A 14928-nucleotide genomic window follows, 5' to 3' on the forward strand; every position below is an offset into this window, starting at 1 on the left:
GCTGAATGGGGCCTATAGGCATATTTTATTTGACCTAATTATGTTCATATTTTCTGGGGGTTTTTTGTTTGTTTGTTTGTTTGTTTTTTATTGCTTGCTAACTTTTTTTAGGGAGATTGGCCCTGAGCTAACATCTGTTGCCAATCTTCCTCTTTTTCTTTTTTCTCCCCAAAGCCCTAGTACACAGTTGTATATCCTAGTTGTGTGTCTTTCTTGTTCTTCTATGTGGGACGCCACCTCAGGATGGCTTGATGAGCAATGAGTAGGTCCACGCCCAGGATCTGAACGAGCGAACCCCAGGCCGCTGAAGTGAAACACGCGAACAACTGCTACGCCACTGGGCTGGCCCCTTCTTGCTAACTTTTAAGGAGAGCTCTCATAAAAATCCTGATTTTTGGATTTTTTGGGAAATTACAAGATTCTGGCAACCCACTCTTCCCAAGGCCGCCAACAGTCCTAGTCGAAGACTAGCTGTCCCTTGTAAATAGCATGGGCTTCTGGGTTGGACACAGTCTCTGCCAGGCTTTCTTGAATCATTCAAGTCTTTTGCTCGACTCCTTTAAGCACGTGAACATGTGCCCTTGTTGGGCATCCAGTCACCCACGTAAGGGGACCTCCAATGAGGATGCATGCGGAGAAAGAAGGAGAAGCAACCAGTTGGCTTGTGACTTAAGGGGATCCACTGTGAGTCACACCAATATCTGGAATGTTAAAAACCTAGAAGAGCTATATCTCAGAGCAAAGAAAATAGCAGATTTTCTTGAGAGAATATTTGAAATGAAAAACCAAAATAAAAGCTTTGATTGTCCCAACTCACTATCTTCCTATACTCACACTGTCCTTCAGCTAAAAGTTGATACCATTCAAAGGTGAGTGTTAACCAGAAAGTAATCAATATGGTGCCTATGCTTAAATTCTGCCCAAAATAACAGGGGGGTGTGGTGGAGAACAGAGAGACATCGGTACAACAACAGTTACATAATGTAACTTGCCCAAGGAAACAAAGGAAAAGTTAAGAAAAAACCCTCCATATTTGAGAAAAAAGACAAACAAAAGGCTTTAAAAAGAAACTGAAACTCATAATTCAAACAAAATATATAAGATTTTAAATAAAAGATTATTAAACAGTAGCAGGAGTTGGAAAATGGGCTGAAAGATATCTCAGGGAAAAAAAGAAGAAAAAAGTATTACAGAGCTGAAAACTGTTAGAGAGAAAAAAATGTAATAAATGTGACAAAAACATGCTCAGAAACATGGTGGACAAGATTGAGGCAAAAACACTAACGTGCAAAAGAATAAAAGTCCTCAAATTATTGTAGAAAAGAAATATGAAAGATGGGCCATGTTGATTTACTATAAAATTAGTGATCTTGAAGAGGGGGACACAGTAAATGGCAACAGAAAAATGTTTTAAAATAAAGTCTGGAATCTGTAGATTAAAGGGTATACTGAATCTCAGAAAAAATAACCCTAAATTACTTATTTTAATCATATTTTGGAGCAGTTACTGACCTTCAAGGATAAGGAGAATATCCAAGAAGAACAAAGCAAAGTCTACATAAGGGGGAAAAACTGAAACTGGCCTCAGATTTCAGGTCAACAGCAATACCAGAAGATGATTGAGCAGCGGCCACAAAGTTCGTGTGGAAGTGTAACCTATCCTGCCATTTTAAGCATGCAAGAGCACCCGTGAGCCCTTTTAAAAATATATCCTGATGAGAATATCCAGCCACCTAGGAGAAGAATCAAAGCTAAGAGCTCGAGAATGAGGAAACCATGATAAAAAGTAGTAGTGGTGAGGACTGAAAGAGTTTAAAATAGAACCAAGATGTAACCAAGGGAATTATGGTTGCAGACTGTAACACACATGAGCAATGGAAAAATAATATAACCAACACCAATGAGGGGGAGGTAAGAGGAGATGGGAGTGTCCTTATATCCTCCTCCTCCACAGCATATCTTACCTAAAGTTGAAACATAAAGTTTGAAAACATAAAATGTCAGGTTTGAAATATGGAGTTAAAAATCGATAATAATTTAGTATTTTAACACTGGCCATAATCCTTTATCTTAACTTTAACTCATTTCCTATCTGGGACTGACATGTTGATGCTAAGCTCTTAGAGAGGTGCTGGAGGAGTGGGGAGGGATTTGAAACACTAAAGGAATGCTCCCAAAAAAGAGTGTTAAACTTATTGTGTGTTATTTAAAGTGTTATTTAAACACTTAAAGTGTTATTTAACTTATTGTGAGAGAGATTTCCAGGTTGAAGTAAATTTACTTTTAGTTGTACATCATGTTGGGCACGAATATGATTGAATCCCCGTGCTGAGATGTTGTAAAAGACACTGTGGGGTTTTAGCTTAAAGGAAGCTGTCCCAAGCAACTCTTATACTCCTTTAAAAAAAAAAAAAAAGAATGATTTAAACTTGGTTTTCTTATAGTACATTAGTCTCAGAAAATAGTAAAGACTCCAGAAGTCGGTGGAAGCAGATTAGCAGACTTTTTGCAAGAAAATCCACTACCAGCCATAAGAGTTCTGTGTAGACATACCATCTCGTTCTTATTTCGCTGTGGGGCGTTATAGGACTCCACACTCCTCACCTACTCAGCAAACTTAAGAAAGGATTAGCACTCAGCACATCGCTTCTAAAAAGTGATCAAATCTTTGTGCATACTACATTATTTCTCATTTCCGTTCCACTTCCTAACAACAAAACAAAAAAACTACTTTCCCCAGGCATCTCTAGCATTTTATCATTTTTATGCTAGATAGGAATGGAAGACATCTAGGCAATATATAAGTTATTTGGGAAAAAAGTCTTAAAATGGAAAAATAAAGGAAAATTGTATACATTATTTATAATTATTATATGTTATATATAATATACAGGATATATATTATATATTAATAATAAGTTTATATATACTATAAATATAAAGTATAATAACGTTGCCTAAGTTACTCTATTTAATATAAAAAAAAGATGATCTGATAAATTTAGTTTCCTTAAAATGTGAAGACTTATGGGGAAAATCAGAGGAAAATATTTTTCAGAGTATTTTTTTTTAATTACTGGGAAGATTTTTGTGGTGAGGGGGGAAAATAACTTGGAAACCTTGTTTGTGTGCTTTTCCTTAGACACTAACATTCATGTGCTTAAACTCACTGAGATGAAGTGCCCATTTAAGTGTTTCTTTCCTTAATGGCAATCCTGACCTGGTGAGAAATGAGAATAAATAATAATTGCTCTGAGAACGTTTGGAGTCTCACGGCTCCAGGATGCGATGATGTGCCCACATGAAAAGAAAGAGACATGGGCAGCCATCCCCCTGTGGAGCATTCCCAATGTGGGCTCAAGCTACATGCCCCTCAGATTTCAGCAATAATCACAATGCAGGGAAAACAAGACTTCACTGTCACTACCCACAATTTGCAAACCCTTCACAACAGCCTGGGAATCATTTAATATTTCATTTGGATTGAGTTAAGTGAAACTAATCCAATGTGTTGCCTATTCTTTGTAAAGTTTCCCTTAGAGTCCATTCAGAGACCTTTCCTTAGTCTTTTCTCTTTGGACAGGTGGAAAATTCTGGTGATCCCTGGCTCAAAGGTCGAAATTCCCAGAACATATCATATTTTGAGTCCATTTACCTGGTCATGGCAACAATGTCGACTGTTGGCTTTGGAGATGTGGTAGCCAAGACATCCCTAGGACGGACCTTCATCATATTCTTCACCCTGGGGAGTTTGGTGAAGACTATTTTTAATATCTTTGAATATAGCTACACAAACCAAAAACATTTGGTTAATGGTGAGAAATAAAGCAATATAGGTTTGAGAGTGAATGTTGCATTGATTTAGAGCAGGTGTCAAATGAAAATGAAAAGATACATGAATCCTATATTTTCCAAACTGCATGCCCTGGAGGGCGTAATGTAACTGCGTGGTGTCCAGGGATGAAGGGTGGTAGACAAAGGAGAGCAGACTTTCCTTATTAGCCTCTACACTGATTTGAGCGACCCGTTATCTTCCTTCATTGTTTGCCCATCAGATTAAAGTCTTTCTTCCAAAAGGAAAGGGCGTGTGAAATTTGATCTGAAGAAAGTTCTTTCCAGATTAGATGAGTACACTCTCTCCAAACTAGCATTTTACCTCAGATAAGTGAACATCTGTGCTTGGTTCAGGAGTGTGTCACAGACAAAGGAAGCCTCCTGTTCTTTGAGTGACTTTAATTTCAATTCCTTAAAATCCGTAACAGAGTTCTCTACTCCACCTTCCTGATATTGCCCTGTCCACGTTATTATATCCCCTCATTTCAGTCTTTTTCCCTTAACCCCCCTCTGTCCCATCTGCTTTGTTTTTTCCAAGGGCCCAAAGAGTATCAAATCAAAGAGTAAGAAGGGCAATTAGAAGGACGAGGGGACAAAATGGGCAGGGAGGTTGCCTTACTGCTTGTCCTTGCTTTCATCATTTTGAATGCTGAAAAGCGTTTTATTAAATTTTAGCCAAATCCAAAGGCTGAAGTAAGGAAGAAAAATGTCTCCCTTTAAAGATAGAGTTCACAGTCATGCCCCTCCTACATGAGAGAAAGTTTTATGTACCTTCTTTCTCCTTTATAATCCCAGAATTCTGGAGTATCCTTGAAAATAATGAGACCTAAAGTTTTATTTGCTGATCATTTTAGGTACTATTTGCAAACTATATCCCTGAAATGGTGGAACTCTTTGCTAACAAGAGGAAATACACCAGTTCCTATGAAGTGGTCAAAGGGAAGAAGTAAGTAGCTTTCAAGGATAATTTCTACAGTTTGGGATATTCTACTAGTCACATATCTCTTTCCAAACACCTGTTGCCTGGCCTGGGTGAATGTATTGGCAAGGTCCTTCATGCACTACAGAGGGCTGTGCTACAATAAATATGATAAGATGATTGCTACTTGATACAAGCTACTACATAGATGCTTATAAGAGCATTAAATCAATCAAAATGACAGATAATGCTGTCATTCACTATCAGATATTATTGATTGTGGCAATATTTCTACATTCCTTATCACTAACTGTTCTCTTCTGTTTGTTACTAATTGTCGTATTCATTTTCATCACGTGGTTAACGTATGGCTAACTTTATGTAATGGATCAAATTAAAGCCACGGTTCGAATTTAAAATAATTAATTCAATTCAGTTATCTTAGCCAAAACTTCCTTAAACTATACGGGGCTCCTTCAGAGGCAGAGGTTTGCTCGGGTGTGGAGCACCTTCAGCCTCTTCTCCAGTACTTCCCGGATCTCCCATTTTGGCCATTGCACGGCCATTTGCTCCCAGGAGGGGACTGGAGTTGGAACTGTTTTTACACTGCTGCTCTTTGGATATATGTTACCTCAGTTTCCATTATGCTTTTTCACCTCTAAGAAAAGAATGGAACAGAGATCTTAAATTTGAAGGGATTCTTTTTTATTTAGTCTCTGTCTGCTATAGAGGAAAGAGGCACAACGGGTATAACTCCTTGGAGTGGTCTCTTAATGCAGTGGGCTGAAAACCAAGATTGACCTAGGAGTATGAAGAGGAAAGTAAAAAAAATAATGAAAACCAAATATTGAAAACAATGAAATAAACTATATAGGCCAAAGTGTGACCCAGTTCATCTCAGGAAAGGGATACAGGACACATGCTAAATCAGCCAACAAGATCTGGAAAATTTGAGGTTAACTTAGGCTAAAATTATTCTTTCAGTTTCCTTAAATGACTAATGGGGGGAAAAATAACTTCTATATATATATATATTAAGCCTAAGGAAATTGACAGCTATTTTTCACCATAAAAACTACATGCATAGATTCTTGCACCTCTCCTAGATGTCTCTTCATCAGACTCACTTTTTTGTGACTACTAGATAATTTTAGATGCCAAAGATAAACCAAAATAACCTAGAGTCTAGTGCTACTTCAGACATAGTATTTGACTATGGGAAAATCAATGAACCATTTTGTGCCTCAGTTGCTCCTCAGTGAAAAAAAGACCATGTCAGCCAATCAGGAATCAAGTGGAAAATCAAGTGAAATAATGTACCTTCAAGTCCATCATAAGTTATAAATAACTGTGAAGACTCTAGCAATTATGATAATTATTGTTGTATTCCTGAAAAGCTATGAGTAAATTAAATGTGTGGAGTCATATCCTACATGAGATGAACTAGGGACTACAGAAATCTGACGCTTCTTTTGTTTATTGGAGATGCAGTCCTTGGTGTTTCTATTTTTAAAATCTGAGTGATCCAAATACCAAATTTATTTAAAACTAAATTTAGGCTAATTGTCCATCTCTAAATCTAGAGAGGAAGATACTTCTGTTCCTCAGATGACCCACCTCACATATTTTTGCTCCCTAGGTTCATTGTGGTCTGTGGAAACATCACTGTCGACAGTGTAACTGCTTTCCTGAGGAACTTTCTCCGTCATAGGTCAGGGGAAATCAACACTGAGATTGTTTTTCTGGGAGAGTAAGTGTATCTGCATGGCTCATGGGGTCTAAATTAATACTTGAAACACATGTGAAAATTTTTAATGAAAGAAAATTACCCTTGTAATGTTCATAGAAAAATTAGGAAATAATTATAAGCAACAACAAAAGAGAAAGCAATCTCATGATCAGAGTTAATCTCTGGAAATATTTTGGAATATATCTTGCTGGATTTTTTTCTATATATGTACTAATAGTATTTAAGTGATTCCCTATCATTTAGGTTACCCTACACTTATTACAATGACCATAATTTTGTGCACAAGTCTGGTGCACTTCATAATTATTATTGTAACTGTTAATTCTCAGAATTGGAAATGTGAAGTTCAAATAGTTGCTGATTGTTTTTGATGATGTTTTTGTTCTGTGCAGTTTACCTTTCCCCAAGCAGAGTCCAAGTCAAATATTTTGTGGACCACTGGGAAATGCATATTGAATACAAAAAGATTTTTAAGTAGGTAAAATGGTTTCTAATTGTTTTATTTTAACAATATTGGTTCCTGGTGAGATTGATCCATTTTTGTGTATTTTGATGGTTTCCTTTCCTTTATGAAATCCCTCATTTCTTTTATCCTCTTTTCTATGAGGATGGTCATCTGTTACTTTACTGACTTTTAAGCACTCTTAATATATTTTGGTATTAGCTGTTTTGTGTCATATGTTGTAATTATTTTTCTCTCTTTGCCCTTTAATTTTTTGTATGTTTTTATTTTAATATAGAAGCATTTGATTTGCATATGCTCCAATCCATTGATTCTTTCCTTTTGGCTTTTTTCTTTTCTGACATTCTTAGGTCTCTCTGTTCTAGAATTAAATAAATATTTCTCTAGCATTTTTATGTTTTCATATTGAAATTTTTTATATTTAAGTTCTCTGGAATTGATTTCCTGTAATGTGTAGGGAAATAACTTCTTTATTTTTTCCAAGTGGTTAATCGGTTATCCAGACCTCACTCATTTACTAAATAAGTCAGCCAGATGTGAAATGACATTTTGATTTTATGCAGGACTGTACGTAGGATCACCTCAACCTTCACGCATTTTATAGTTGAACACTCTGTACGTTTCACATTATGACATCTCCAGTTCACCGTAACTTTGGGATCTCATATATGAGATAACCAATAAGCATTTTGAACTCCTTTATGGTATTGTTGATGGACAGCCAACAGTTCTGTTTCAATATCATTGTCATGTCTGTCTTTTCAGTAATTTGTGTATTACTTGAATTTTTATTTAAAAAATAATTTAAAAAACCAGTGCTCAAAATGATAAGAGGCTAATAATTATAATCCATTTATAGACAGTGACAAAGAGGAAATCATTAGATGTATGGAAAGTGACATTTTATCAGCTGCTGTATTTTTGTGGTCTAATGTAGGTTATTATAGGTACTTAGATAATAAATGAAATTTTTTAAATGATGCAAAATGTTGTAAGTATCTATCTAGAATTTTACCAATTACGTCTATACTCTGATGACTCCAAAATTTATATCCTCCACCAGACGTTCTCTGTGGCTCCCTATTCACATAACTAATTGCTTACTAGATAGTTCCACGTCAGTGTTTCAAAGTCCCCTCAGACTCAAAAAAGTAAACTCATGATCTTATGTCCCCATTTCCATCTCACAAGGCAAATAAAAAATATAAAAGAAGCAAAGAAAATAGCGTTTTCTATCTCAGTAAATGGTACCTTATCAATGTGGTTCCTTAAAACAGAAAATTAGGCATTGTCTTTGATACTCCTGTCTCCCTCAAACACTATGTACACTTTGATCAATATCATCAATTTTGTCTCCTAAATAAATCCTATTCTATTTCTATCATTTCATCTGCACTATCACAACCCTATTCAAAGTTAATATCTTGCCTCTCCTGAATTTTGGTAAAGGCCATTTTATTGATTTGTTCTTTTTACTCAGAAGCTCTTCTTCTACCTTTCTATGACCAGTTTATTTTCATTCTTCAGCACTCAGAGTCCTTCCCCATCCAACCTATCTAACTTAGTGTCTTTTAATCCTTCTGCCTCATTTCTTCATTGTATTTCCTTTAAAGCAATTATCACAGTCTATAATTGTGGTAGGTTTTCCTTTAATACAGATATTAACATGTCTTTCCCTTATTGTACATTCATACTGCTCCTCTCAATAAAAGACAGAGTCTCTTTCTCCTCCCTTTGAATCTGGGCTGGCCTGTGACTTGATTTGATAAATAGAATGCAGCAGAGGTGACACTTCGCTAGTTTCAGGTCTGGACTTTAAGAGGACTGGCAGTTTCAATTTCCACTCTCTTGGAGCCCTAATCCATCATATAAAAAGTCAGACTAGCTTGCTGGCAAGAAGGCTCAGCCAGCTCTCAGCTACCACAGTCACATAGCTGAGACGACAATCATATGTGTGAAGTTATTTTGGTCACTCCAGCTCCCAGTCAAGCTCTCTGATGAATGTACCCACATAAATGGCCGCAGCCAACACTATATGGAACAAAAGAATTACCTTGCTGAGACCAACCAACCCACAAAATCAAGAGAAATAATGTATTATTGTTGTTTTAGATCAATAAGTTCTAGAAGAGTTTCTTTTGCAGAAAGGGATAATTAATACAAAAAGTGGTACCGGAAGTGGGGTGCTATCATAAGCCAAAATTTGGCCTTCTTTTGGGAACTGATGGTAGGCAGAATCTTGGAAGGGTTGCATGAAGACTCTTAGTAGAGGTCAGGAAAGCAATGATGAAATTGCTATTGAGTATTGGACAAAGAAACAGAATTTTGATAACAGTGTCACCAAAAAGAACATGGAAAATAGAAAATGTATCTAGTGAAATTGTGAAGCTAGCTAAGAAAATTTTCTGAACATGTTAGGTGTTATTTGCCTTAGTATAATCATGTATGATAAGGTAAGGTAAGAAAATTAAGCTAAACCTCAACAAAGTGGGTACAGAGGGAACGTACCTCAATATAATAAAGGTCATATGACAACCCACAGATAACATCATACTCAGTGGTGAAAAGCTCAGAGTTTTCCTCTAAGATCAGGAACAAGACAAGAATGCCCACTTCTGCCACTTTTATTCAACATAATATGGGAAGTTCTAGCCACAGCAATCAGGCCAGAAAAAGAAATAAAAGGCATCCAAATTGGAAAGGAAGAAGTAAAAATGTCACTATTTACAGATGACGTGATACTATGTATAGAAAACCCTAAAGAATCTGCCAAAAAACTATCAGAACTAATAAATGAATTCAGTAAAGTTGCAGAATACAAAATTAATGTACAGAAATTGGTCGTGTTTCTATACACTAATAACAAGATATTGGAAAGAGAAATTAATAAAAACAATCTCATTTATAATTGCATCAAAAAGAATAAAATACCTAGGAATAAATTTTATCAGTGAGGTGAAATATTTGTACTCTGAAAACTATGAGACACTGATGAAAGAAATTGAAGAAGACACAAATAAATGGAAAGATATACTGTGTTTATGGATTGGAGAATTAATATCTTTAAACTGTCTATACTACCCAAAGCAATCTACACATTCAGTGAAATATCCATCAAAATACCAATGGCATTTTTCACAGAACTAAAACAAAGAATCCTAAAATTTATATGGAACCACAAAAGACCCCGAATAGCCAAAGCAATCTTGAGAAAGAACAAAGCTGGAGGTATCACACTCCCTGATTTCAAACTATATTACAAATCTATAGTAATCAAAACAGTATGGTACTGGTACAAAAACAGACACATAGATCAATGGCATAGAATAGAAAACCCAGAAATAAACTCATATGGTCAATTAATCTATGACAAAGGAGGCAAGACTATAAAATGAAGAAAAGATAGTCTCTTCAATGAATCTTGTTGAGAAAACTGGACAGCTACATGCAAAAGAATGAAACTGGACCACTATCTTACACCATACACAATAATTAACTCAAAATGAGTTAAAGACTTGAATGTAATACCTGAAACCGTAAAACTCCTAGAAGAAAACATAGGCAGTCAGGTCTTTGACATCTGTCTTAGCAATATATTTTTTGGACCAGTCTCCTTAGGCAAGGGTAACAAAAGCAAAAATAAACAAGAGGGACTACATCAAACTAAAAAGCTTCTGCACAGCGAAGGAAACCATCAACAAATTTAAAATTTGGAGGGGTTATCAAACTCCTCATCTTGTGTGTCAGAGAAGCTGGACATTTTTGGCCCCCTTGCCCTGTGAGATCACCAAAATGTGGGCTCAGTTTGATAGCTGCTTCTTCTGAATTAGTAAGTGCTTTTGGGTGGAGTGGGGTAGGGTTGGGGAGGGGACTGAACTTAATGTCCAAGACCTTGATTTCTCCTGGGTTTTGGCCTGGTAATTCTTCACGGTCTGGTTGTATCCTTGGTGATTTATTAGGAGATGTTTTTATGTTTCAATCCAGCATTTTTATGTATTTTCAGTAGAAGTTTGGCTGAACTTACCTAATTTACTATTCCTGAATGCAGAAGCCCCAAACTCTACTAATATTTAATATATGGATATATGCAAAGTTCTCACTTGTCCACATATGCTGATGATCACATGTCACATACTGAATATAAAGTGTTTTAAGGGAATAGGGGAAGTCTTTTTGTAGATCATGACCATTCTTTCTCTCTCCTATAGTTTTATTGCATCTATATACACTCTTAAAACGCACACTTTATTTTAGATATATTTAACTTTATAGAAGGAGGATTATGTTTATGTAATCTGTGGGTCTTAGATTTTCCTCATGTTAAATTATATAGGATGTATATATAATGTTCAAAAAATGATTATATAATGTATATAATATTTCTTAAAGTGGCTGTAGTTAATTGGTATTTATTGTTATATGATATTTCATTTTTGTCTTCTCTTTTTCTCCATCAATTTTACTACAGCTTTACCTATTATATTAGATTTTTTTTCAAAAAACCAATGTTTGGCTTTGTTGATCTTCCCTGTTTTATCTTTCTTTTCTGTTTTATTGTTTGCACTCTTGTTTTTATTGTCTCTTTCCTTCTTATTTCTTTGGATTTATTCTAACATTAGCGTTCAGACTATAACTTTCCCCTAAACCATTACTTTTATTGTATACAAAGGGTTAGATATTTAGTGTTTTCAACCTAATATATTTATAAGAATTTTATAACTTTCATTATAATTTCTTCTTAGCCTATGAGATTTTTAGCAGTCTATTCTTTTAGATTTCCAAATATGAAGAATATTTTTAAGTTTTTTTATTAACTCCTAACTTAACTGTATTGTGATCAGAGATCATAATATGTACAACAACTATTTTTTGCAATGTATTGAGGCTTTCCTTATTGGTCAAGTAAATTATGGTTTTGATAAATATTTGTGTGCTCTTGAAAAAAAATTCAAATTATTCACAATAGCCAAAGTATGAAAACAACCTCAGTGTCCATTGATGAATGAATGGATAAAGAAAATGTGGTCTATATATACAATGGAATGTTATTCAGCCTTAAAATAAGAAAGAAATCTTGTCATTTGCGACAAGATGGATGAACCTGGAGGGCATCATGCTAAGTGACAGAGAAAGACAAATACTGCATGGTATCACTTATATACGGAATCTAAAAAAAAAAAAGGAGAAGAAAGTCAAACTCATAGATACAGAAAGTAGAAAGGTGGCTGTCAGGGACTAGGGGATGGGGGATATAGGGAAAGGTTGGTAAGAGGGTACAAGCTTTCAGTTTTAAGGAGAATAAGGTCTGAGGATCTAATGTATAACATGGTGACTATAGTTGATAACATTGTATTTTACAATTGAAACTTGCTAAGAGAGTAGAATTGAAAAGTTCTCACCCCCGCAAAATAGATAAATATGTGAAGTGATGGATGTGTTAATTAACTTAATGGGGGAATCCTCTCACAGTGTATACGTATATCAAATCATCGTGTTCTACACTTTAAATATCTTACAATTTTATTTGTCAATTATACCTCAATAAAGGTGAATAAAAGAAAAAGAAAAGATATCTTAAATATTGCTTACAGAATTTATAAATATCAAACAATGATTTTTTTCTTCTGCTTGATCTATCAGTAATTGAGAGATGTGTTGAAATCTCTTGTTACAGTGGCAGATCATCAATTTCTTTCTCTAGGTTTGTCAATTTTTTCTTCATATATTTAGAACCTATTTTATTAAATTCATAGTTCTTTTAAAGTGTTGTCTTTTTGAATAACTGAATTGTTTTTATTTGACACTGAACTTCTTCAGCCTTTTTTTTTAGCATTAACCAGATTTGTATTTTTTCATATCACTATGAATGATTAGAGAGGAATTTCAGGCCCATGCCTGGCATTAGGCTAGTGGTGTCAACATCACCTAACCATATGGATTAATGATAGAGGATGGATGTTTTTTCAAAAGGAGATTAGGGGTTCTATTTAAATGCAATAAATAAATCAAGCAATCTCTAAACTAAAGTCAACCATCTTTGGCATATCTTTTGTCCAGAGTTCCTCCTTCTTTGGAATTGGAAACCATATTTAAGTGCTACATGGCCTATACAACTTTTGTTTCTGGATCTGCGCTGAAGTGGGAGGATCTGAGGCGAGTTGCGGTAAGATCCAGTTCCTTTCCTCCTTGTAGTTTTCCTAAGCTGCAACTATTAAGAGGATAGGATGTATTGCTCTTTCAAAAGGTATTACTCCAGACCCTTAAATTGGGGAAAATATGACTTCCTCATCTTTAAAAATTGCTGATATAGGAAATGTAGTAATTGACCTCCAATTCTTCCTTGACACTTATCAAGCAGACCTCATTGTTTACCTGTACTTACATTTACATTATTTATTTCACTAAATTCTCTATTTATCTAGAACAGTCTTATTTTATCAGCCTAAGAGATCTGCAAAAATTATGGATAGTAAAAGTGTGTTTGATCTTACTATGCAAATAGGATTCCTAACAGATGAGAGATTTCTAGGAGTCTGTCAGCTTTACCAAATTCTCCTAAACAAGCTGATATGCCTTCTGATAGGAGAAATGTGAAGGAAAATAGCAAAGACCCCATTAAGGTTGAGATTAAAACTAATGAGCCACAGCCAGCCCTCTAGACATCTTTCATTTAAAATCAAAGCCAGCTTCCTCTAATGTTTTAGGTTTCACAGTCATAATCCAAAAGGCTTCAGTTTTTTAAAGCAGAGATCTATACAGTCAACATAAAGTATAGAAGCTGAAAATGACAGACACAGAATAATCTTTCTCTTTCCTGCAACTTAGTATTATAAGAGCCATTTCAATAATTTTCTAGAACCTTAAGATTCAGAATCCACAAATATTGAATGACTGCTTACTCTAAGCCAAGCAGACTTGCAATTCCTCAATTCTTTACTATTCTGAAAGATAAATAAATATATGGGCAGTTTCTTAAAAAGATCTTATTACTCATCACTAGTCATAAATTGATGGTTATGGGTGATAGGAAAAATATAACTATGTCCTTTACCCATTTTAAAGCAATCTTACATCTATGTTGGAGAACCTGCCCCCTGGTCCATCTGCTACAGCCCTTGCAGCATTTGCAGGAATATGATCCTGATGTAAAGACATCCTTATCACAAGTCCTTGCTGAGTGTGTTCTCTTTCTTATTGGAAATTTTATAAGAAAACTCAAAAGGGGAACACTAGAGCATTTCCCATATAATTAACAAGATGGCTGTTGTTTAATCTTGAAGAATAGATGGAATCTGCAGAAGCATGCCTGATTATAGCCAATCCTTTGTGCAGTGACTTACATGCTGAAGACACTTCAAACATTATGAGGTAAGAAGCTGGCACTGTGTTTTAAATGCTCCCATGCTGATGTTATTTTTACCTTTTTTAAAATAAAGCCCAGTGTGTAGGAGAAGATGTCACTGTCACAGCACTATGTTCATCATATTCCAGGTTTCTGCCTATTATTTTGCCCCAGAGGCTGCACAGATTGTGAAAATAGAGCATCCTGAGTGTCTATGTGCTTCTCCACATACTTTCCTGAAGTTTCATATGGATAATAGCTATCTAAATTTAAAATGCAAGCATGCAAATAATTGATAACTGTTCAGATGGCACCCTTAGAGCTAACATCCTCTCCCCCTCAAAAATAAAGACGCCATGTGTGATTTGTGAATTCTATTAGTAGACTTAATTTATTGGGATTTTTTCTCCAGTAATTCTAGTGAAAGATTGTACATGGTTCAGTATGACATGCTTATGACTATTGGCAAGTATTTCAAGATGGCTAGAGTTAGACTTACCATCTTTAACTCAGAACTAACTAGGAGCAGGAACTTGACTTGTGGTAACACATTCAAACGATCGTTGTGATGGCAATGGCTTGTGCCTAACCCAAATGAACTTTTGGCCCCCAGAGCAAAA

General features: G+C 35.3%; 1 protein-coding gene across 1 annotated transcript in view; it reads left to right on the forward strand.

Annotated features, from left to right (window-relative positions):
* The window catches only part of KCNU1 (potassium calcium-activated channel subfamily U member 1), a 133827-nt gene that overhangs the window by 22768 nt on the left and 96131 nt on the right, over positions 1-14928 (forward strand). The window contains exons 8-12 of the mRNA XM_087418664.1: positions 3584-3754; positions 4689-4780; positions 6393-6503; positions 13024-13129; positions 14252-14334. Of these exons, the coding sequence (XP_087274790.1) occupies positions 3584-3754; positions 4689-4780; positions 6393-6503; positions 13024-13129; positions 14252-14334 (563 nt within the window). The remainder of the gene's footprint in view (positions 1-3583; positions 3755-4688; positions 4781-6392; positions 6504-13023; positions 13130-14251; positions 14335-14928) is intronic.

This window comes from Ceratotherium simum, chromosome 28 (assembly GCF_057802395.1).
Source record: "Ceratotherium simum simum isolate JZ-2026a chromosome 28, ASM5780239v1, whole genome shotgun sequence".
In the NCBI taxonomy this organism is placed as follows: domain Eukaryota; kingdom Metazoa; phylum Chordata; class Mammalia; order Perissodactyla; family Rhinocerotidae; genus Ceratotherium; species Ceratotherium simum.